Below are 23908 nucleotides of genomic sequence, written 5' to 3' on the forward strand. Positions count from 1 at the left end.
CTTTAAATCACAGAACTTCTACCTACAACAACCACATCAAAAATGGAAAGAAACATTACCTCTACTCCACCTGTTAGTATTTGAAGGTTGTGAAAGGAGTAGTTGATGGGATAGAGAAAGTGTAGAGATAGTTGAATGTAGAAGTAGTAGTTGGAAGAAGTGTTATAGTTGTCTTTAGTTGTAGTAGATGTTGATTCATACAAATGATAGATGTTGGCTACATACATCAAATGGTAGAGTTCATGGGTATTTATAGACCCATAGATTATTCTAGAACATACTAGCCACAACTTATGTGGAATGTTCTAGATTTTTACCTATGTAGAATATTCTTGATTTTTCTTCCTATCTTAGGTTTTTCTAGAATATTCTAGAACTTGTATTACATTTCAATTCTTCTATCTAAGGAGCTTCTACATTCTTCTAGAATTTGCATTACACTTTAATACTCCTCCTTAATGCAAATTCGGTAACTCCAAGCATTGTGCACAGTAGTTCAAATCTTGGTCTTGGTAACATATCTTCAATTTGATCTTCTTCCTTCATTGCCTTGACCATAGTTCTTGCTTTGATGTTTCTTCATAACAGTTAGGCTCAATCATGGCCATATTGCAAGTTTCATATATGTCTACCAAAGATCTTACTCTTCTTGGACTAGATTCAGGTGAAAAATCTTGTTGTGGAGGTGGAGAAAGCGTACCTGAATTTTCTTCCTCTTCTTGAGTTTCTTCTTGAGATTGTTGCACTGGAAGTAGAATGTTGCTTTTAACAACTTTTTCTTCTTCCCAATTCCAAGAAGCATTTTCATCAACTTCAACATCTCGACTGATGATGAGCTTTTTCGTTTGTAGGTTGTAGACTCGATAGCCTTTTGATTGTGTGCTATATCCCAAGAATATTCCTCGTATAGTTTTGTCTTCAAGCTTGTGCCTCTTTTGATCAGGAACATGTATGTAGCAAATAGACCCAAATACTCGTAGGTGTTTAGCTGATGGCTTTCTCCCACTCCAAGCTTCAATAGGAGTCTTGTCTTGGACTGCTTTAGTTGGACATCTGTTTAGAATATAAACTGCAGTGTAGACTGCTTCAGCCCAAAAAGTGTTAGGCATACTTTTCTCTTTCAGCATTGATCTTGCCATCTCCATAACTGTGCGATTCTTTCTCTCTGACACGCCATTTTGTTGTGGAGTATATGCGACTGTAAGTTGTCGCTCTATGCCTTCATCTTCACAGAATTTGTCAAACTCGTGAGATGTGTACTCCTTGCCACGATCACTTCTAAGTACTTTTAGCTGTTTTCCACTTTGCTTCTCAACAAGGGCCTTGAATTTCTTGAATACTCCAAAAACTTCTGACTTTGCCTTTAAGAAATAGACCCATGTCATTCTAGAGAAGTCATCGATGAAGAGGATGAAATACCTGTTGTTATGATGTGAAGGTGTTCTCATCGGTCTGCAAACATCGGTATGAATCAACTCCAATAAGTCTTTTGCTCTCCATGCTTTGTCTGTCGAGAATGGTAATCGATGTTGTTTTCCAAGGAGAGATCCTTCACATGATTCATTATTCTCCTTCAAGTATGGAAGATCTCTCATCATGTTTTTCGTATATAGAAGCTTTAAGGCATGTGTGTTGAAGTGGCCAAATCTCCTATGCCAAAGCCATGAGTCATCAACTTCTACCTTCATGGCAATATTAGTTCCAGGTTTGAAGCTTATAGGAAAGCTTCTATTTCTCTTCTCCATTTTTACTTGGCCAATTTCTATCATTTTATTGTCATAAATTTTGCATGTATCTTTCTCAAAATGAAGAGAATATCCATTCTCCATCATTTGGCCAATACTTAAAAGATTTTCTTTAAGATTTGGAACTAGTAAAACGTCTTTGATGAATTTAGTACCTTTCTTTGTCTCCACCATGACAGTTCCTTTGCCTCGAGACTCCACTGTGGTGCCATTTCCTAGCCGAACTTTGACATTGACAGATTTATCAATGTCTTTGAAGATGCTTTGATCTTTCGCCATGTGATTGCTGCATCCACTATCCAAGTACCAACTTCCTTCTCTACTAGGAGATTCTTGATTGGCATAGAATAAGAGTTTCTCTTGATTATCTTCTTCAGCAAAGTTTGCTTGATGTCTATTTTTACTACGACAATACTTCTCTATGTGACCAAACTTCTTACAATACTTGCATTGAGGTTTTCCATGATGCCAACAATCTTTTTCCAAGTGACTTGTCTTTTTACATATGCCACATGGAGGATATTTTTCTTGACGAGTCATAGAGAAGCTTCTAGGATTTTCTTTATTTCTAGAAATTTCTTCTCTACTTTTATTTCCTTCATATTCTTTATTCTGAGACCGTAATTTTAGTTTTGATTGAAAGGCATTTTCAACCGAGTCTTCTTCATGCCTTTTCAATCTTTGTTCATAAGCTTCAAGAGAGCCCATTAGTTGTGTTACTGACAATGTAGTCAAATCTTTTGTTTGTTCAATCGCGGTTGCGATTGCATCATACTTTTGGGGAATAGAAATTAAAATTTTCTCAACGATCTTTTTGTCAAGAATATTTTCCCCATAGGCTCTCATCTGACTAACTATTTCTTTTATTCTAGAATAGTAGTCTTTAATGGTCTCAGATTCTTTCATTCTTAATAATTCAAACTCTCGTCTTAGAGAATGAAGTTTAATATTGCGTACCTCGTCACTTCCTTGAAACTCCTCTTGTATTGTGTTCCAAGCTTGTTTTGCACTTGTGGCACCAATTATCCTTGGAAAAATTGTGTCATCAACTGCTTGTTGAAGAACAAATAAAGCCCTTGAATCCTTCTGCTTGTTTTCTTTCAACTCCTTCTTTTGAGCTGCAGTAAGAGTAGAGGTGTCTTCTGGAATAGTGAATCCCTCTTCTATGATATCCCATAAATCTTGAGAGCGGAAGAATGTCTTCATTTTGACACTCCAAAAATCATAACTTTCTCCTTTGAAAATAGGTACTGGAATTGATGATGTTTGATTAGTAGTAGCCATGTGTTGAGAATATATTTGGAAGTAGTAGAATGAGTTATAGTTTTGGTTGAGGTAGTTGAAAATTTTATCTACACCCAGTAGATGACCGAACGTAGCTCTGGTACCACTGTTAGTATTTTAAGGTTGTGAAAGGAGTAGTTGATGGGATAGAGAAAGTGTAGAGATAGTTGAATGTAGAAGTAGTAGTTGGAAGAAGTGTTGTAGTTGTCTTTAGTTGTAGTAGATGTTGGTTCATACAAATGATAGATGTTGGCTACATACATCAAATGGTAGAGTTCATGGGTATTTATAGACCCATAGATTATTCTAGAACATACTAGCCACAACTTATGTGGAATGTTCTAGATTTTTACCTATGTAGAATATTCTTGATTTTTCTTCCTATCTTAGGTTTTTCTAGAATATTCTAGAACTTGTATTACATTTCAATTCTTCTATCTAAGGAGCTTCTACATTCTTCTAGAATTTGCATTACACTTTAATACCACCGCTGGTCACTTTCAAGCCAATACTTCATGGGATATGTTATTAAGCATCAAATTCGAATAAGGTTTGTATTGGAATTTTATTTTTCGTACAAGTCATACAAGTCTTTGTCCAGTAAATTAGCGTAAATCTTCTTAAATCAGCGAGATGAGTTCAACACTGATATCTCGCAAATCAGCGGATTTATTTCTTCGCAAATCATCGCAAATCATCGCAAATCATCCCATGAGAACAACGCTCATCTCTCAAATCCATCCTCACATATCAACGTGAATAGTTTTTTCCTTTCAAACGAACACAACCAAATTTATTCTTTTCATTAGTGTTTCTTACCTTTTGTCATGCTTTTCATATTACCTTTCAAGCACCTTGGTTCATGATCACAACATCTTATCTTAATTACACCTATATGAATGCAAGTATAACTCTAGAAATAAATTTCTAATATAACTTTTACATTAGTTTGTCTCTTACACTTGATGTGCATCTCATCTCGTACACCTATCCAAACTTTATGTAATGTAAAAGCTAAACCACAAAATTTAATTTTATATTTTTTTTATAACCCAATAATTATTTAAGTCTTAAAATTAATAATATAATTTTTTTGGTAATTTTCCATTTTGAGAGACTTATAAACATTTTTTTTATATTATTATGATATTTTTGTTTAAATATTTCAAAGAATATTTTTAACTTAATCATTTGCGATCATGTATTTGAGATAACTAATATATTTAATAAATTAAAGGAATGAGTTATTTTAAATTAAACATATAGGTTCCATTTATGATATGGAGAGTTAAGAACTAGTTTTATAAGTTGTAGGAAGGAAAAGACCATTAACAATAAATAAAGGATGGAATGTCCAAAGTTAGTAGGATTCAAAAGTGTCTGGTGTTTCCTAGAATTACGCATTCCCTTGAGGTTAGCGCGAAACTCTGAAGGTTCAAAAATGGATGAAAGTGGAGGCACAGGAGGGGCATTTGTCTTGTCTGAGAGAGCAACCCATCCAAACCCCGGTGATCTGCTCGCGATTGTCCTTGTCCTCGTTCGCTGTGAAACCCCGCTCTCTGACCCACCCGCGGAATCCGTTCACCCGGAATCCGCCATGGAAGATGTATAACATAATATCGACGCCGGCGTCTAAGTTCCGCCAGTTCAGGCGACTCCGATCCCGACCGAAGACAACAACAGAGACAGAGGAGGAGCACGCGTTTCAAATCCTATGGCGGCACCAGATACTGGACCCCGACAGCGACATCGTGGCGTATTGGAACAAGGTGTTTCTCGTGACAAGCCTCCTCGCTCTCTTCGTCGACCCTCTCTACTTCTTCCTCCCCACAGTGGGTGGCCCCGCCTGCTTGCAGGCTGACCCCAAACTCAGCATTATCGTCACCATCATCCGCTCCTTCGCTGACCTCTTCTACGTCCTCCACATGCTCATGAAGTTCCGAACCGCCTTCGTGGCCCCCAACTCTAGAATCTTCGGCCGCGGTGAACTCGTCATGGACTCCCGCGAAATCGCCACGCGTTACCTCAGATCCGATTTCGTCATTGACCTCGCCGCCACCATCCCTCTCCCTCAGGCACGCTCACAAACACGCTTCTTTCTGCTTTCTTCTTTCTCCTATCTGCATTGCTTTAAAACCACTTTTTTCTCCATGCTAAAACACTTTTCCGTCTTCGTTCCATGTTTTAAATGTTATTCGTTAATCAAAGTTCAGATTTTATATCAGAGAAAGAAATTATTAATTAAAATTGAAGTTTAATTTCAATATGTATAACGAAATTTTAAATTGAAAGGCAATATACGTTAACATTGTGAAATTTCAATTCTAATTGGAAAACAATAGGAAAAATGTCGAAGGAAGTGTGTGGAAGTTTTGTTCATGAAGTATGGATTGGTGGTTCCAATTTCGGGAACCAAATTGACATTTAAAAAGTGAATCATGAGTATTGATCTGGAAGAGTTCTAGTATCTTGCCAGTGTAATGCGGGACTTCTAACCGTTATGTGCATTTTGCTTTGCAGATTGTGATTTGGTTGGTGATTCCAGCGAGCAGAAACGCAAGAACTGATCATGCCAACAATACTCTTGCTCTTTTTGTACTTATTCAATATGTTCCTAGGTTGTTTCTCATCTTTCATTTGAACCAGCGTATTCAGAAAACCACTGGCGTTATTGCCAAGACTCCCTGGATTGGAGCCGCATACAATCTTATTCTCTACATGCTAGCCAGCCATGTAAGTAGAAGCTACTAGCATGCACTTTAACTCAATGAAATTTTAACTATCATGGCTTTTTGTTGGAATAGGTTACAGGAGCCACTTGGTATCTATCGTCAATAGGGAGGCAATTTAACTGCTGGAAAACGCAGTGCCAAATAGAGAACAAATCACATACCCTCTCTTGCTTTTCAAGTTATCTTGATTGCAATAGTTTGAACGTCCCTGATAGGCAATACTGGCTAAACATCACCCATGTAATCACCAAATGTGACGCGAAGAGCAAAATCAACATAAAATATAAATTTGGGATGTTCGCAGAGGCTTTCCTGAACGATGTTGTCATTTCCAGTTTCAAGGAAAGATACTTATACTGTCTTTGGTGGGGTTTGAGAAATCTAAGGTATGTTATCTTCATTTCGTTATATATACATATATTCTCATCTGTATTATTCCTCCCTTCTTGTTATGGTAATAACTGTTTAGTGACAATTGTTGAGTTTCATGTAAGGATCGTACATTAATAGATTTTGTGTCCAAGTTAGCGTACAATAATTACTATCAAAAGTGCATTTTCTAATGTCATAATGAAAACACCAACAAATGATTCTTTACATCGTCTCCCATTTCCGTCACCAAAGACCCACAAAAGAGAATTATGAGATGGTTTAGTTAGATTTGTGACGCTAACTTCAAAAACTTGGAAATTGTAGTTTCTCGCTCTTCTCTAATTTATTTATTTTTCTGCACGATTCTATCCTATTTAGACTTGGAATGTTATTTATACATATAATAATAAGTGGACAACTCCTAATTAATGTCCACGCACGTTATTTTGAGCTAAGGAAACAGATAAATCAATACACCTTTCCACCAAAGATTTGGGCTATTTCTATATAAGAAAGTTACAGAATTATTAGGACGTCATTTATCCTCGTAAAATACTCATGCAGATTTTCCTGCCCTGTTAATTGTGTGCTTTGGAAGCTACATTTTTGTGTTGTTGCTTTATTACTTTTCTCTTCCAAATGTAGGAAACTAGATCTTTAGTTTCAATTTTGATGGCCCTATAGCAACTGCTTGTTTGAAAATTTAAGATATACGAGGGAATGTAGAGAGTGGGTAAACGGGTTTTCCTGGCATCACACGTTAATTTCCTTTCGCAGTTCATACGGACAGAACTTGGACACCACCACATATCTTCCAGAGACATTATTTTGCATCGTCTTATGCATTGCTGGACTGGTTCTCTTTTCGCTTTTGATTGGAAACATGGAGGTAAGACTAGGAGAAACTATGTTGATTTGTAGAAGTAATACAAATACCGATTTTGGTTAACGAGCATGTTTTTTTTCCTTGTCAAAGACGTACTTGTCATCAATGACAGTTAGACTTGAAGAATGGAGGATTCGGAAAAGAGATACCGAGGAGTGGATGAGGCATCGCCAGTTACCACCACATTTGCAGCAACGTATCCGTCGTTTTGTTCAATATAAATGGCTTGCAACAAGAGGAGTTGATGAAGAAGCCATAATGCTTTCGTTACCTTTGGATCTTCGTCGAGAAATTCAACATCACTTGTGTCTTTCTCTCGTGCGGCGTGTATGTCTCTCCCATTCCTTGATGTGATGCTGCAAATACATAGCAATGCAATACTAAGTGAATAGCAGTTGAGAAAGCAAATTGCATGTAACATTGTATTTATTGGTTGAAAAACTTGCTTTATTAACATTTGTACAGGTCCCCTTTTTCTCCCAAATGGACGATCAACTTCTTGATGCAATTTGTGAACGTCTTTCATCATCACTAAGCACTGAAGGCACCTACATATTTCGAGAGGGTGATCCGGTGGATGAAATGTTGTTTATCATCAGAGGGCAATTGGAGAGTTCCACGACCAACGGAGGAAGGTCTGGATTCTTCAACTGCATCAAACTCAGGCCTGGTGACTTTTGCGGAGAGGAATTGCTGACATGGGCCCTAATGCCAAACTCAACCCTCAACCTACCTTCTTCTACTCGAACTGTCAAAGCTCTTTCTGAAGTTGAAGCTTTTTCACTACAAGCAGAGGATCTTAAATTTGTGGCAAGTCAGTTCAAGCGCCTTCACAGCAAGAAACTGCAGCATGCGTTTAGGTATTATTCCCATCAATGGAGAACATGGGGTGCTTGCTTCATACAAGCTGCTTGGAGACGATATCAGAAAAGAAAGGCAACAAGGGAGTTATCCCTGAAAGAGGGTCTCTACTACCTGTCTTTGCCTGAGACGGAAGAAAGTGGACATTTGGAGGATGATGAAACCGGGGAATCCTCAGGGATAACGAAAAAGGTTCAGAATCTTGGTGCAACTGTCTTGGCATCAAAGTTTGCTGCCAATACAAGGAAAGGAGCACATAAACTACCCGATCCTGTGCCCCAGTTGTTCAAGCCAGACGAACCTGATTTTTCTTTAGACCATGAACTTTAGTGGTGAGCACAAGAACCAATCATCAGTCCAAAAACGTATTAAACACTGGTTCAATAGGAAGTTTTATGACTTGGATGTAAATGGTACCAGTAGAATAGTAACCTGATCACATTTTTCTTAACTCTTTCTTTATTTGCATTCATTTGCACCAACTGTATCATATACAAGGTTACCCATGACATTTAGAACCTTTCTTTATCACTTGAACTCTCTTCTCCCTTTCATACTCTTTCGTCATGCTTTTCGTAGTACTCTTTCTGGTTTGTGATCCTTGGTTCATGATCACATGAACTCCTGATATGTATTTTATCTTCTAGCGCGCCTTACACCTATATGAATGCAATTACGCCTCTAACTTATAATATAACTGGTATATTAGTTTGTCTATTACACCCATGTGTGAATCCTACATTGTGCACCCATGATTAAATAATGTAAAAGTTACACTACAAATTAGATTTAATTCTATATTTTCTTAACAACCTTTTTTACAACCAAAATTATTTTAAGTCTTAAAATTAGTGCTATAATCTATTTTTTGTAATTTTCCATTTTTATAGACTTATAAACATACCTTTCTATATTATTATGATTTGTTTGTTTAGATATTTTAAAGTATATTTTTAACTTAATCTTATTTTTAGATTTATGAGTCTTCAAAATAATATATTTAACAAATTAAAATAGAATGAGTTTGTAGAAATAAAACATTTAGGTTCCAGTTAACGTATGCGTATAAAGTACGAAGAAATAACAAACCGCCTTAGAAGAAATAGTTTTTTAAGTTGAAGGCGCAGGCCTTATGACTAGGATGGAGAAAAAATATGCGTCCGGAGATATCTTTGGATAAAGTCCACCAAGAATAGTTATTATAGGTGGATATTTATTATCCGTGAGTAAAGGGTATTTTAATATCTTGTAGATATTTATATCTGCATATCAGAGTGTTTCATTTTACACCTCCAACATCTCATCTTACATTTCTAAAAATTACATTTTTAATTTTCTAACATTTAAATCTCTCACTTTTCTAAAAATTTTATTTTTTAATAAATATATTTTTATTTTCTTCTCTCTTATTAAAAACACTTTAATAAATACTTTTTATTTCTTTTCTTTCTTATTAAAGTTCCTCTACATCATCTTAATAATAATAATTTAATTTAATTTAAAATTTAAATATTATTTAATATAATTTTATATTTTAATAATTATTAAAATATGATTTATATCTTAATAATAATTATATTAAATACATAAAAATTAAATAATTAAAACAAAAGTAATAATGATAAAAATAAAAAATAAAATAATAATAAAAATAATATAAAATTTGATTTAATATATTCAAATATATTAAATTATATTAAAATATTACAATAAATTAAACAGTTATTAAATTTTAAATAAAACAAAATTTTTAAATTTTATTTATTGAATACCGTAAAATATGTTAATAGTTTTTTATTTAAAATTTAATAAATATTTAATTTAATTAAAAATAATAATATTATATATTATATTTTTTAATTTAATAATTATTAAAATATTATTTATATTTTATAATAATTTATTAAAAAAGTAAAATAAAATAACTAAAATAAAAGTAATGATAATCAAAATAAAAATAATATTTAAAATTACATTAAAAATATTTAAATATATTATATTATATTAAAATATTAATTTAATTAAATAATTATTAAAATTTAAATAAAAAATAAATTTAAAATTTGTTAATCGGATATAGAAATCCGATGATACATGAATCGGATATGGATATCCGATTAAGAATTAAGATTTTGTATTTTATTTAATTTTAATATTTATTTAATTTAATTTAATATAATTTAACATATTTATATATATTTAATGTAGTTTTAAATATTATTTTTATTTTTATTGTTATTATTTTTATTATTATTTTTAATAATTTTAATAAAATTATTATAAAAATATATATTATATTTTAATAATTATTAAAATATAATAAATAATATTATAATTTTTAATTAAATTAAATATTTATTAAATTTTAAATAAAGAAAACTGTTAGCATATTTAAAATTTTTGTTTTTATTTAAAATTTAATAAGTGTTTAATTTATTGTAATATTTTAATATAATTTAATATATTTGAATATATTAAATCAAATTTTATATTATTTTTATTATTATTTTATTTTTTATTTTTATCATTATTACTTTTATTTTAGTTATTTGATTTTTATTTATTTAATATAATTATTATTAAGATATAAATCATATTTTAATAATTATTAAAATATAAAATTATGTTAAATAATATTTAAATTTTAAATTAAATTAGATTATTATTATTAAGATGGGGACTTTAATAAGGAAGAAAAAAAAATAAAAAGAATATTTATTAGAGTGTCTTTAATAAGAGAAAGAAAAATAAAAATATATTTATTAAAAAATAAAAATTTTAGAAAAGTGGGAGGTGGGAATATCAAAAAGTTAAAAATAAAATTTTTGAAAATGTATTTGATGAGATGTTGGAGGTGTAGGATGAAACACTCGAACCACCACGATAATTGAACTTGGCGAAGGTGTTGTGCTACCGGTAGATGTCCAACCCAGCTCCACAATTTATATATGTTATTTTTTATTTAATTAGGGAATACACAAATAACAATTTAAGACAACTAAATAATAGCAATTGATGCAGCATAAACACGATTATATATATTGGACAAAACAAGCAAACACTAATTATATTTAAGATTTTGATAAACAATTTTTTCACAATAAGTTATGTGTTATTATATTTTATTGACTTGAATTTATTTTAAAATACTATTTGAAACGGACCTAAAAAACAGTTGTAAAAAAGAAAGTTGTTAAATTCGTTTGAAATAAAATCACTCTTTATCTCGAGAATCACATCCCTCGGTCAGCAGTGACTCCAACGTTGACCACGATGAACCACCCTCTTGCGTAGCGAATTTTGCCTTCTCAGCCAATTCCCTGACTTTCTGTCTTGCTTTTCTCCCCTTGTCCCCTTCCATCATCTCCATCACCGTCTTCTTTAGCCCTTCCCTTTTCACAAACCCTCTCACTGATCCATCACACGTTTCCACCCTCAGCCCCACCTTCACCTCCTCTTCCACCATTCTCGCATTCAAATACTGCTCTGCCATCATTGGCCACGCCAAAATAGGAACCCCAGCGCACACGCTCTCCAGCACCGAGTTCCACCCACAGTGGCTCACAAACCCTTCCACACTCCCATGCATCAGAATCTCTCTCTGATCCACCCACTCTCTCACCACCATCCCTCTACCCTTCACCCTTTCTTCAAACCCATCAGGAACACCCCACTCCTCTTTCCTCATCACCCACAGGAAACTCACCTCCGATTCTTCCAACCCCAATGCTATCTCTCCCAGTTGCTCAACTGAAATCTCAGCTTGCGACCCAAACGCCACGTACAGAACATGGCGCTTTTCTTCAAGCTTCTGGTCCAACCACGTCACCCACCTGGGTTTCAGACCTTCATCAGGGTAAACCTTCGGCGTCCATTCAGCCAAACAAAGAGGGCCAACGCACCAACCTTTAGGAGAAGACCCCGCTTTCAAGTAATCAACAAAGGTAGACTCAAGCTCGTAGAAGCTGTTAACCAACATGCCATGACTGCGATGTGTGGATGATATTGAATTCATGTTGAACTTGTGTGCAACATTATTGGGGTTAGGGTTTCTGAAGGAAGGGTCAAAGTCTTCTTTGCAGACTCTGATCCACGGGAACTGAGTCAACGCAACTAACTCGTTGTCCGGTTGGGAGCCGTTAAGAATCCCCTTTGTCATTGCTTCAATGGAAACGCTTGAACTGTAGCAGTTCATGCCGTAGTAGACAAACCGGGGGATTCCGAACATAGTGGCTGAGTCTAGAGTCCACCAGAGGAAGCCGTCGGTGACCATGAAGTTTACAGGTGGAAGTGTCTGGAGGAGTTGTTCGAACTGAGGTTGTATCGCTGAAGTGGCAGTGGCGAACTCGTAGAAGAGTGAAATGGAGGGAAGCTTGTCTGTGCTCTCCACTCCAACGGGGATGTTTGTGACGGTGGGGAACGACAGCGTGACCACGGAGGCGGTGGTTCCCTCTAGGAACTCCGTGATGAAAGGGTGGTTGGCGGGGGTGGTGACGACGGTGACAGATATGGAACGACGGAGGAGGAGTTGGGCGAAGTGGAGAAGGGGTATGGTGTGCCCTTTTGACATGAACGGGAAGAGAAGAACGTGGGAACGTGTGCCATCGGAAGGAATTAGACCCATTCCTTTTTCAGCCTAACCTTCTCTGTAACTTGTCACAAGCTTATTCGGTGATGTGTCGGGGACCGAAGTCACTGGGCATGGGACGTATTGTATTAGCTACATTTTCATTTATAGGCTATCTATTATTCCTGTTTATTAATATGTGAATTTAGGGAGGAATAATGGAACTTTATCTTTCTTTGTGATGTCATTTCAAGTCTAAAATATCTATTTTGTAGACGTCACTCCAGTTTCCAATATATATATATATATATATATATATATATATATATATATATATATATATATATATATATATATATATATATATATATATATATATATATATATATATATAATAAATTGGTAGATAAATTAAGATTTAATATAAAATTTACATACATTTTTTTGACCGATAAACCCTTGTTACTCACAGATTTTGCATGATTTAACAACAAACTATTTTTTTTAAATCCATGTATAAATTAAAACATCTTTCATATAAAATTTATATATGGATTTTGAAAAAGAAAATATTACAAAAATTGAATTTTAAAGAATACTATGTCTTTTATTGTATCGTTTTTGGTTCTTTTGTAAAGAAAAGTCCGAGAAGAATATGCCCTCTTGCTGCTTCCAATTTTATATTGAGGCACATGTGTCTTGTTATGTCTCGAATCAAATTCCATTTGTCATTCACTCTAAAAAAGATAGATTTACCAATCAATTTTTATAGAAAATTATAAAAATTCATCAATAATAATGTTATTTATAAGATTTACCAACATATATCATCCTTAATAACTAATGACGAATATATTTATCAGTTATCGATAAATATATTTGTTGTTAATTATCGATGAATTATATTTATCAATAATAACATCATTTAGGTATGAGCTACAAGCTTAGATGGTTGAGCTATCGAGTTCATCTTGTTGAATTGTCAAGCTCATCCATAACTATGTTCCTCCACTAAATAAACACAACTAATAAACTCAACTCAATCATAAATGAGTTGTTAATATGAAATTATTCGTCAGTTCAGAATATAAACAAAACGTTTAAAAACTGAGAAAAAGAACTTCATTATTCACTCAACATCGTGTTTTCAGAAAATAGTCTATGGTGAAGAACCCCACAAAATTTCAACAACAATGTTGGTAGCTTCAGCAAATAAAAGAAATACTTCTTTAACTCTCACAAGAATCTCCCTTTTAAAAGCCCTCTTCTCTCTATTGCAACCCTTTCCCAACATCTAACTACATCGCAAACCTTTTCACAAAACTTGCAAAAGGGCGTCTATAACATTGCTATGTTAATTGCAAACAAAAATCACCAAAATAACAATATCATAGAGTTAAGCTTAAAATTGGTAGGGCCAGGCTTAAAAATGGTAGGGTCGACCTTAAAATAATTATGATTGAGCTTAAATGGATCACATTATGCTTGGCAAGTCTCCAACACGCACTCTAATGCCAACACCTGCAAGTACAGATCACATGAATTCAAAAACACTATCACCTTTGGAATCTTGCAATTTGATTTGATCTCATCTACTAGAGGGAATCTAATGGACATCATCAATAAGCACAAGACCAACTTGCTCGTGAACTCAGTCTGCACACTTTTCATCTAGGAGAATCATTTCAAGCAAGGAAAATAGCTTGGGATTGAGAACCAAATTCTGCAACTCGCGGTTAAAGCCTTGGGAGATTCGATATTGGAACTGAGTCAACATCGATGGTGTTGGTGGCCTGTCTAATCTCCAATGTTATGAGCTTAGTCAATGGTGGGGCCAGCGACAACGAGGCCCTAGGTTCCAATAGCGGTAGATTGCGAATGGGAGAGGATGAAGAAAGCTCTTTTATGTTTAGAGATGAAGAAAAAGGACACTTCCTTCTACGTAAAATTGGGTTTGGGCTATTTGGGCGGGAAATTTCTCGTTCTTTTTGTTGATGACTATACTGACATACAAATCTGTTGATGACAAACATTTTAAATTCAACGAATTTTAAGATTTATAATTATCGACAAATTTTATTGATAGAAAAAATTGTAGGTAAATGAATTGTGTATTACCGACACATTTACAAACGAATTTGATTGACATAATAAATTTGTTAGTAGTTTACATTCACCAATATTTTTTCTTAGTTTGTAAAAGTCCATTGGTAATTTCAAGAATTTTTGTAGTGATTGATAAATGAACGCGAAGAGAAGTAGAAGTTTGCAATTAGCTTTCTTTTATGTTTTTTTTGTGTTTGTTGTTAATTGACCCTCCTTTTGTTAATTGACCCTCCTTTGTTCCAATTTGAAGAGAGAAACTTAAGCTTTAAAGTATGATTTGGTTAGGATTAATTTGTTTTTATGGGATGTTATTGAAAATGAATGGTGAGGAAGAGGACACGAGGTTGACTAAGATAAGTTTTGTTGGTGAGTAGCTTGAAAAATGTAATAAGATCGTGAGTTAACTAGGTGATGCTTAAAATAAAATTCTCTTTAATAAAAGATGAAAAAAAAAGTTAATCCTTAACCTACACCAAAACACAATTATTTCTTTGAATTTTGGATACCAAAGCAACCCAACCACATTGCTCTTATCCAAACCCATATAATTTAGAGATGTTTGTATTCCACTTCACCTCCAACATTTTTCCAGTTATTATGCTTCATTTTGGAGTTCTATGCGGCTAACTTAGTATAGAGTTTTGAATGGAAATTCTATGAGTATTTGAGTAGAGGAACTCTTGTGGGGCCTATAACTGGTGTTTATGTATACATTTAGGTGGGATTCCTATGTTGGTTTTTATTTATCTAATGGCGAGATGAAATTAACATTAAATGCTACTTAAGTTAACAATGGGTTAATTATATGTGAGGATTGGTAATATTAGTTTTGTGAAAATGGGTTAGAACCCGTGGGCCAATCCGATCCACCACGGGTTCAGGCCGAATTTGGTTTGAAAAAAATAACTTTTTTTTATATGGATCAATTTTCAAACTGGCTCACCCGGGTTGAACCAGTGGTGTCGAGTTGGCTCACCGACCCATTTAATTTAATTTAATTGTTTATTATTTTGTATTTTAATATTATTAGTTGACATTTTTTTTATTGTGTTGTAAATGAAAATAAAGAAAAAGATGTTTCAAAAGAGTAAAATATTATAAATTTATCCATTGAAGACTCTAATCTTATAAATGGATAAGTGATAAAAAAATTATCAATATTATAAACTTATTTCTTTGTTTTTTGGGTTTGCTTTCTTATTACATTTGATTTGTATGTTAATTTTTTTATTTTGAATTGTCTTTGGAGTTTAACATCATTTTAGAGTGAAATTATTTAAATTTGAATTACAAAAAATTATAATTTTTTTTTGGATTTAAAAAAAACTTGTAATTAAGTGAAGTGAGTGAGCCAACCCGTTTAACCCACCAACCCTCGGGCCAAGTTTAAATTTTTTTCAGCTTGTTAATAGACGAGTCGGATTGGGTTGACTCACTAGGGAGAGTTACTCCCTCCATCACCCCAAGTGCTCCCTACACCTCCACACTATTTTTTTATTCTAAAAATACCTAGTTAATTTAACTTTATTTATCTTTTTTAAAATCCTAAATCTCCCTACACCCCCATCACCTGCCACGTTAGCTTTCCCTTTTACAAAGAAATCGTAATTCCATCACCATTAACCTTGTCGCCGATGCCACCAACCTTGTCGCCGCTAAACCCTATCTCCACCACCATCAACCTCATCGTCAGCTGCGAGCCTCCATGGCCCCCACCATCAGAACTGCAAATCATCGTAATCTTCAACCATCACCGTGAATCCTCCATTGACGCCTCCAAACCCTAGTGTCGCCACCATCCTCACCACCAGTCCTTAACAAGCCGCCTACGCCATTAACGCATCAACGCTTCTCCATGAGCTACTCGCACCAGGCCGCACCACGAGAACCACTTTGCGGCGTCGTCGCACCATCTATAGCGATGGGATCATCTTCTTCACCAAAAACCTTCATTGTGAAACCTTCACCAACCTAAATCACTCCGCTGCGCGAGCGTCTTCTTCTCCATCATCTCCTCCCTCACGTCTTCATCTTCAACGCTACACTCAGAAAAACCAGCCCAAGAACTCCAAATCAAATCTATAACAGAACCTTAAAAACCCAATGTTGCCACTACGACTCGCGAGACCTGCAAGAAGAAATCAGAGCAAACACAAAACCCAGTCGCTCCCGTGACGGTCATGATTGACGAGAGGAAGGCCGGGGTCGGGGCGTCGTTTTCGCCGGAAAGTCGCCGAAATTAAGAGGGTCGTTGGAGAAAGAGGAGCGACCAATTAAGTTTTCTCTGATGCTGATGGAGAAAGAGATTGAGGAGGATTTCATGAATTTGAGGAGGAGACCCTTTTCCCTAGTCAGTGGTTGTCGAAGGTTAGTGTTGATTGCTACAAGGTTCCTAATGAAGTTGAGACTAGCAAGGTATGCACAATTCTTTTACAAAGTTTTCTGTTTTTTGTTTGCTTTAATAACCTTGCTCGTTCATTTGATTGGATTGTGATTTGTATTTTGTGTGTGGGGTTTGATTTGGCAGAGGTAGCATTGAGGTTGGTGAAAGGAATTTTGATGTTGGCTGCGGAGGATGCATATGAGGCTAATGGGGGATTTCATGGATGGATGAAATTGGTGGTGTTTCCCGGGAACAGTTGGTGGTGTATCTTAATATACTTTAATTTTCCCAATGCACCCTCCATTCGTAAATGGATGTCAACATCCGTTTGTCCTTCAATGGATATTGATATCCATGCATGGATGTTGACATCCGTTTAAGAATCCAACACATATTCATATTCGTTTAAATATTACTGAAGGGTAAAATAGGAATTGGGAAGTGCAGGGAACAGTGTGTGGTGGTGGAGGGAATAACTCTCCTCACTAAGTGACCAACCCATAATGGACTGGACCAGGTTGGGCCGGATGACCCATTTTGACAATTGGAAACACGAAATCTCCATATGCTTCTACTAGTGAGATATGATTGGGTCACGTTGTTTACACTGTGTTCACTTGAACAGATTTCACTGTTCACGAAGTTTTGTGAGCGATGAATTGAGTTCAGTTTCGTGTTCATTTTAAAAGAAATGCAAAGACGAATTGGAAGGGATTTGCGGGATGGATAACTTTTTCATCACCGACAAATGTGCTGAGATTTGAAGGGATGAAGTGCAAAAAGTCTTATTTGCCCTGTAATTATTATATAATTCCACCTCCAATTATCAGCTTAACATATTATGTTCTAACGAATAAAGAAGCGATTACAAGTGTATGATTAATATTACAAAAACATTGAGCTAAGCACGGTGCATTGTTCTATGAAGAACAAAATGGTTGAAGATGAATACGAGTGTTTGAAGACGAAGAAGATGAAGAGCAGTGGTTGAAGATGAGATTTGAAGATAAGAGTATTCGATTACATGCAACCCATATTCGATTCCAAGCGTAGGAAGAAAAACATAGGAACCTGTATTCGGTTCCCTTTTCTTTTTATTGGGTTCTCCATTATTCAGAACATGTATATTCGGTTCCCAGGTTCCATGCAGTAGAGTCCATGGAGGTGGTTGAAATATGAACACCCATAACCTTTGTTTGTGATGCAGGTGTTTAGTGAAGCTCTTGGAGGTGTTGTGAACGTTATGGTTGTTTAGGAACCTTCTCAAGCGGCTTCAGCAGCGGAATCTCAATCTCGGGTGGGGTCAGCGACAATTTTAGGGCATCTAGTTTGGGATTCAGGTGGCTAGGAGCTGGATCGGTGACTATTTCCGGTGGTACATTCGGGTCGATTTTTGGGTCACGGGTAGGAATGAGGGGCTGCTCACAGGGAAGAGGAGAAGGTTGAACTTTTGGCAGGGAAGGGATCTCAGGTGGGGTTCGTTGTGGGTATTCGGGTATTTCATTGGGTTGAGGGTTGAACATGGTGATTATGTTGGTGTTTGTGAGGGAAATTGAGCATAGGGGAGATTCTGTGTGTTTTGGTTATGGTTGTTCTTAAATGCCCTGTGTTGTTGTTCTGGGAAATGTTCTTAACTTTGTATGCATGGGGAAACAAATGTAAGTGTTTGAAACACTCCAACACACACCACCATGGGATTTCTTTTCTAAGTTACATATTTTTACATATGTAGATGAGAAAGTAAAGGATTCACATAGGAATTAATAATAATAATAATAATAATTATTATTATTTTATTATTTCAATTTACTAAATTATTATTTTTTACATTTTAATAATTAATTTTAATTTTTTTCTCCTTATAAAAATTTTTACAATTAAATATAACATTAAAAATTATCATTTTATATTACTTTTATAACTAGGAGTATTTTGGTAATCTTTAATTTATACCTATTAAACAAATTTTTTAAATCTGTCACATGAATCAAATTCTACCATAATTCTCACAAACTTTACTTCCAAATCTACGCTCAATTTCTTCCAAATTCGCTCAAATAAACAACAAAAAAATTTACTCTCAAATTCTTACAAATCCATTCAATCACTCTCCCCAAATCATCCCCTACAAATCATCTCATGTAAACAAAACATGTAATTTTTGGATTTTTTTTTCTTTTTCCTGTTGCCTAATTGTCACTTGGATAAATTTTTTTAGTGTTTTTAGTGTTCTATTTTTCTACTGTAGTTATTATAACGAAGTTATGTGCTAATGTAAAATATTTACCAATGAACGTATACTTTTTGTCCCACGGTCAAACCTGTAAGGTTTGGATGTTTATGACATTAAAGGTTCAATCCTCCATAAGGACTCACATCTCTATTTGGTAAGTAGGAACTTACTTTATGATGGTTTATTAATATAGATCCTTATCAAGACTCATTACAAGTTGGTTGTCACTCCTTTAAATTAATTGAAAATGAATATTTTGCAGAATCAGAATTTAAAAACAAGAATAGAGAGAAAAACAGGACCACTTACTTAACTATTAAAACGACAAACGAGTTTTGATTCTTCAAAAACAGTAATATGTGTTAAAAATTAAATTAAGTTCAATTAATGCCAAGGGAAATAAAATGAATTCAAGAATGTCGATTCCCAATTAACAACTAAAAGTCACAACTAAAAGTCACTGCTTAATACCTACTTGCACTTGTCCCTCAAAGAGTCACTGTATATACATTCATGGGACTTTTAAAAGGGTTGGATTAACAACAACCTAAATGAAATTCAGCCTTAAATACAACTACTTTTTTTATTTTACATTATCAATAAAATTGTAATCTAAACTTAATAATTTTGCTTTTTTTTATTTGTCCTACTTGAACGGTCTTTTCTAAGACTTCCTCACTGAACATTTCACACATACCCAAAAGTAGTAGTAGCAGTGAAAGCACACAGCCATCTCACCCCACTAACGTGACTTTTCCACCGAGATGACTGTCAAACCCAATCAACACACGGAAAAAGAAAACCCCTTATTTCAAAATCTGAGTTTACTTTTCCCGTTTGATAACTTCCAAATATTAAAAAATAAAACGAAATAACCACGTAGCGCGAAATTAGTAAAAATTAGTAATTTTTGAGATATCAAGGATTATTAAAAATTAGTAAAATTTAAATTTTATTATAACGTGAAAACGTTATTAAAAAAAACTTTATTCAATTATATTATTTTGAGTAATAAAATAACAAAGTAAATACTCTAATTATATTGTCTAACTTGTAAAACAAAATAAATTTAAATAAATTTCAAGGTTATTCTTCATCCTTTCTTGAGTCAATCATGTCTCTGGAACATCTGTAACATTATCTGCTCACGTATAACGCATTATATGATTATCGCCGATAATTTCATTCACAAACACACAAACACAAACATGTATGAGGTAAGCTACCGATAAAACAATCATAACAACTAGATACATACATACTGATTATATCAACCATAATCAAACACTTACGATTATATCAACCATAATCAAACACACAACAAGATACATCATTATATCAACCATAATTAGACATCTCATACATGGAATTAATAACAATATGATTCCTAATATTCTAACATAAACAATTCAAACATAATGAATTACTCAATCCTCGATCTTTAACCGTTGATGTCATCTCCAACATCTCACACTTAGACCCTTGGTCTATCTATCCATTAACACCTATGCTAACTACCTAATATAACCATTATAGTAACATCGCTATCAACATAGCAACACCTGGAGCATCTCAAGTACCATGATCATCATCACAGATACACCACCATCATGACTATCCCAGCCATGGACAACACCATGAGCATCATCGTACCATAATACTATAGTAGAAAGAGTCCATCTCACTTTTGTATGCTACCTCACCGACTATAGCCGCTCCTACAGCCCACCGACAGCCTCCCCTATAGGACATCTATAGCCTCCCCTACAGATCATCTTGTTCCAATGCACACAAGGCAAAAGGAAGCACATATTCGCATATAGAACCAGGATTTATGAGGTACAACAAGTAGACTTATCCTCCACTCTCATGTTCATGAATCACATACTCAGGTACATCCCAACACTCACTCAGGCTCCATTCTCAACCACAAGTCAATCTAATCTTAAACATAACCACTAACCTCGATCTCTGATTATCATCATATTCCACAGCTACTCAGGCCTGGTCCACGTCCATTCTTCATCAAATTCACCATTTTCACCAAAATGCACTATGATAATCGATTATAACTTAAGATAATCGATTATAACTTAAGATAATCGATTATCTTAGTGAAATTTACCCAAAAATATCACGTAAGAAGGGATAATCGATTATCATTCCAGATAATTGATTCTTCTCGAAACCACACTCAAAACCAATGCGCAGATAATCGACTATAACTAATGATAATCGATTATTGTCGAATCGAAACACATCCTGGAAAAAATTCAAGCATTCAAACATACATACATCAAACCTAGATCACGTGGAAACATACTTAACAAATCATACATGCATTCAAGCATCACATACCCATGTAAACTTACTCAAACACATAATACATCAGTTGAATAATCCAAATCCAATCATTGACATGTTATACCCACAATAATAGGGTGCAAAAGAGTCTCCGATAAAAAGACCAAATAGGGTTTTCAATAAGCCAAACTAACTAAGCATAATGCTTATAAATTAGAACTAAGAAGATGAAAATTCTCTAACACAAGCTTCTCCTTTCTCAAGACTTGATCAAGCTAAGACTTAAATTTAAGAACTTCCTTGTAACACCCCTTACGGAGTACCACTAGAAAATAACAAAATCCAAAATTTTACGCCAGTTTTTTTTTTTAGATTAACATCGCGGAAACTAAACATCAAAAGTCTAGGCGTCTTCCAACATAAGGTTAAAACCTTACAAATATCAAATTCATTATTCAAAAACATAAAATTACTTTAAAACATGATAAATTCCCCATAGTATTTTCCATAACTCTCGTCGTGCTACTTCATCTCTGCCTCATCTGCAACGCCATCTACTCCCGTACAAGTATGATCATCGTAGGTGGAAACCACAACCACAACATTTCAAGGTGAGTAATGAAGAACCTAACATAGCATATAATTTCATTATCAAAATATCACAACTTAGATTTTCCTAGTCACAACCTTACATTACAACGCAATATTCAACTCATAACTCATATCATCATCACTCAGACTATCAAAGTCACAATATTAATAACTCAGATCATCACTACTCAGACTATCAAGTCACAATATTACAATACATCACAGTATTAAACTCACGACTCAATCGTTTACTCAAGCTTATGTTGTTTCCTTGAATTTTGTCGTACCAAACCTGTTTCGCAAAACAGGGCGATTCGAGTCGTCTTCCATCGCAACTTCAGACCTATCTCCCCGACTCCTCAAGGAATTATGAGTAAAAACTTCGGCTAGGCGCACCCACCGAGCACTATACTCACATGAGCCGAAGTCATTGGGCGAGACATCCAACCCTCTCTAGTCCCCGCACACGAGGAAAGGGTGACACTCGAATCTTAGTCTCCGCAGAGACTCAACACACTATCGTATCGCAATACGAACACCATCGATTCAACAAAATTATAAGGAAATGAAAGAACACTTACTCTCACAATTTTACCATCACAACCATCACACTCGAACCTCAGTCTCCGTAGAGACTCAACACATTATCGTATCGCAATACGAACACCATCGATTCAACAAAATTCTAGGGAAATGACAGAACGCTTGCTCTCACAATTTTACCATCACAACCATCACCATCATATATAAAGTCAACTAAATTCATTGACTAACAAATAATTAAATAACTTAATTTAATTATTTATGCTACTGCCGCACCCCTCTGAAATTACTAATTTCACACTTCATAAACTAGAACAACATTTCTAGTGCACCCCCACTTTTTTAATAAATTCCCAACACCAAAGAATGTTAGCAAAATGATGAAGATGAAGTTTTGATGATGTACAAATCAAGTCAAGAAGAAATCAAGATTCAAGATGTTATGAAGACTTGTATTGCTATGGAAAGCTTTTGTAATAATTGTAGTTTGGTGTCTAGGACTTAGAGTATTAGTGGTTTTATGTATGCATTGGAAAGTGATATAAAAATGTACCAAGAGCAAAAACTGTGCAGTGCTAATCGATTAACAGAGGTCAGTAATCGATTATTCCAGAGACAAATGGAGAAGAACAGCATTGCATGCTAATCGATTAACAAGGGCTGTTAATCGATTAGCGCTAATCGATTAGCATGGGCTATTAATCGATTAGCGCTAATCGATTAGCATGGGCTGTTAATCGATTAGCAAAGTGACCGTTTGAAAAACTAGCCGTTTTTAGAGCCGTTGGACTATCCGTTGGTGCGTTAATCGATTAACCACTTAAGTTAATCGATTAACACAGTCAGAAAGGCTGAAAACGAAAAATGGAAGAGCCTTTGGATGAGTCTATAAATAGACTCTCATTTCCTCTCAAGATTAACAACAACAGAAACTCTTCCCTTGTGCTCAAATACTCATAAATTCTTGAGACTTGTGTGTTCTTGTTCGGCTTGTGAAACTCGTGTCTGTGGAGCTGGTGAAGTGTTGCTAGGGTGACAGAGGAAATAGCCGGTTCATCCTTGGTGTGTCTAAGGAGGTGTTCGGAAGAGAATCATCCTTCGTGAAGTATTCGGAGGAGGTGTTCATCCTTTGTGAAGACTCAAAGGAGGTGTAGGTTCATCTCTTGTGGTATCAAGAGAGGTGGTTTCTAAACTTTTCCAAATTGTGTTTCTTTGTGATTGTAATTTGTAATTGTTTTGTGTTAGTGAAAAAGGTTTATCTTGTTTGAGATAAGCGACTGGACGTAGGATTGGTAAGATCC

The 23908-nt window shown here is 34.8% G+C and overlaps 2 protein-coding genes across 2 annotated transcripts; one reads left to right on the forward strand and one right to left on the reverse strand.

Annotated features, from left to right (window-relative positions):
* Positions 1–4382: 4382 nt before the first annotated feature.
* Positions 4383–8408, forward strand: LOC108328127 (cyclic nucleotide-gated ion channel 18). Its single transcript, XM_017561936.2, has 6 exons — positions 4383–5104; positions 5550–5762; positions 5834–6147; positions 6911–7022; positions 7110–7346; positions 7485–8408. The coding sequence occupies exons 1-6, from the start codon at positions 4475–4477 to the stop codon at positions 8208–8210; spliced, it is 2232 nt and encodes a 743-aa protein (XP_017417425.1). The 5' UTR covers positions 4383–4474; the 3' UTR covers positions 8211–8408.
* Positions 8409–11058: 2650 nt separating this feature from the next.
* On the reverse strand, positions 11059–12596 carry LOC108327903 (UDP-glycosyltransferase 90A1). The gene has a single exon (XM_017561636.2). It carries the CDS (start codon positions 12502–12504, stop codon positions 11095–11097), a length of 1410 nt encoding a protein of 469 aa, XP_017417125.1. The 5' UTR covers positions 12505–12596; the 3' UTR covers positions 11059–11094.
* Between the last annotated feature and the right edge of the window lie 11312 nt (positions 12597–23908).

This window comes from Vigna angularis, chromosome 2 (assembly GCF_016808095.1).
Source record: "Vigna angularis cultivar LongXiaoDou No.4 chromosome 2, ASM1680809v1, whole genome shotgun sequence".
NCBI lineage: Eukaryota > Viridiplantae > Streptophyta > Magnoliopsida > Fabales > Fabaceae > Vigna > Vigna angularis.

Excerpts from the sequence above, each read along its gene's own strand:
- LOC108328127 (XM_017561936.2), top strand. The coding sequence starts at position 4,475 with ATGAAAGTGGAGGCACAGGAGGGGCATTTGTCTTGTCTGAGAGAGCAA. Across the intron at positions 5,763-5,833 it reads TCTACATGCTAGCCAGCCAT|GTTACAGGAGCCACTTGGTA; the intron begins GTAAGTAGAAGC and ends TTGTTGGAATAG. Across the intron at positions 7,347-7,484 it reads GTCTTTCTCTCGTGCGGCGT|GTCCCCTTTTTCTCCCAAAT; the intron begins GTATGTCTCTCC and ends ACATTTGTACAG.
- LOC108327903 (XM_017561636.2), bottom strand. The coding sequence starts at position 12,504 with ATGGGTCTAATTCCTTCCGATGGCACACGTTCCCACGTTCTTCTCTTC.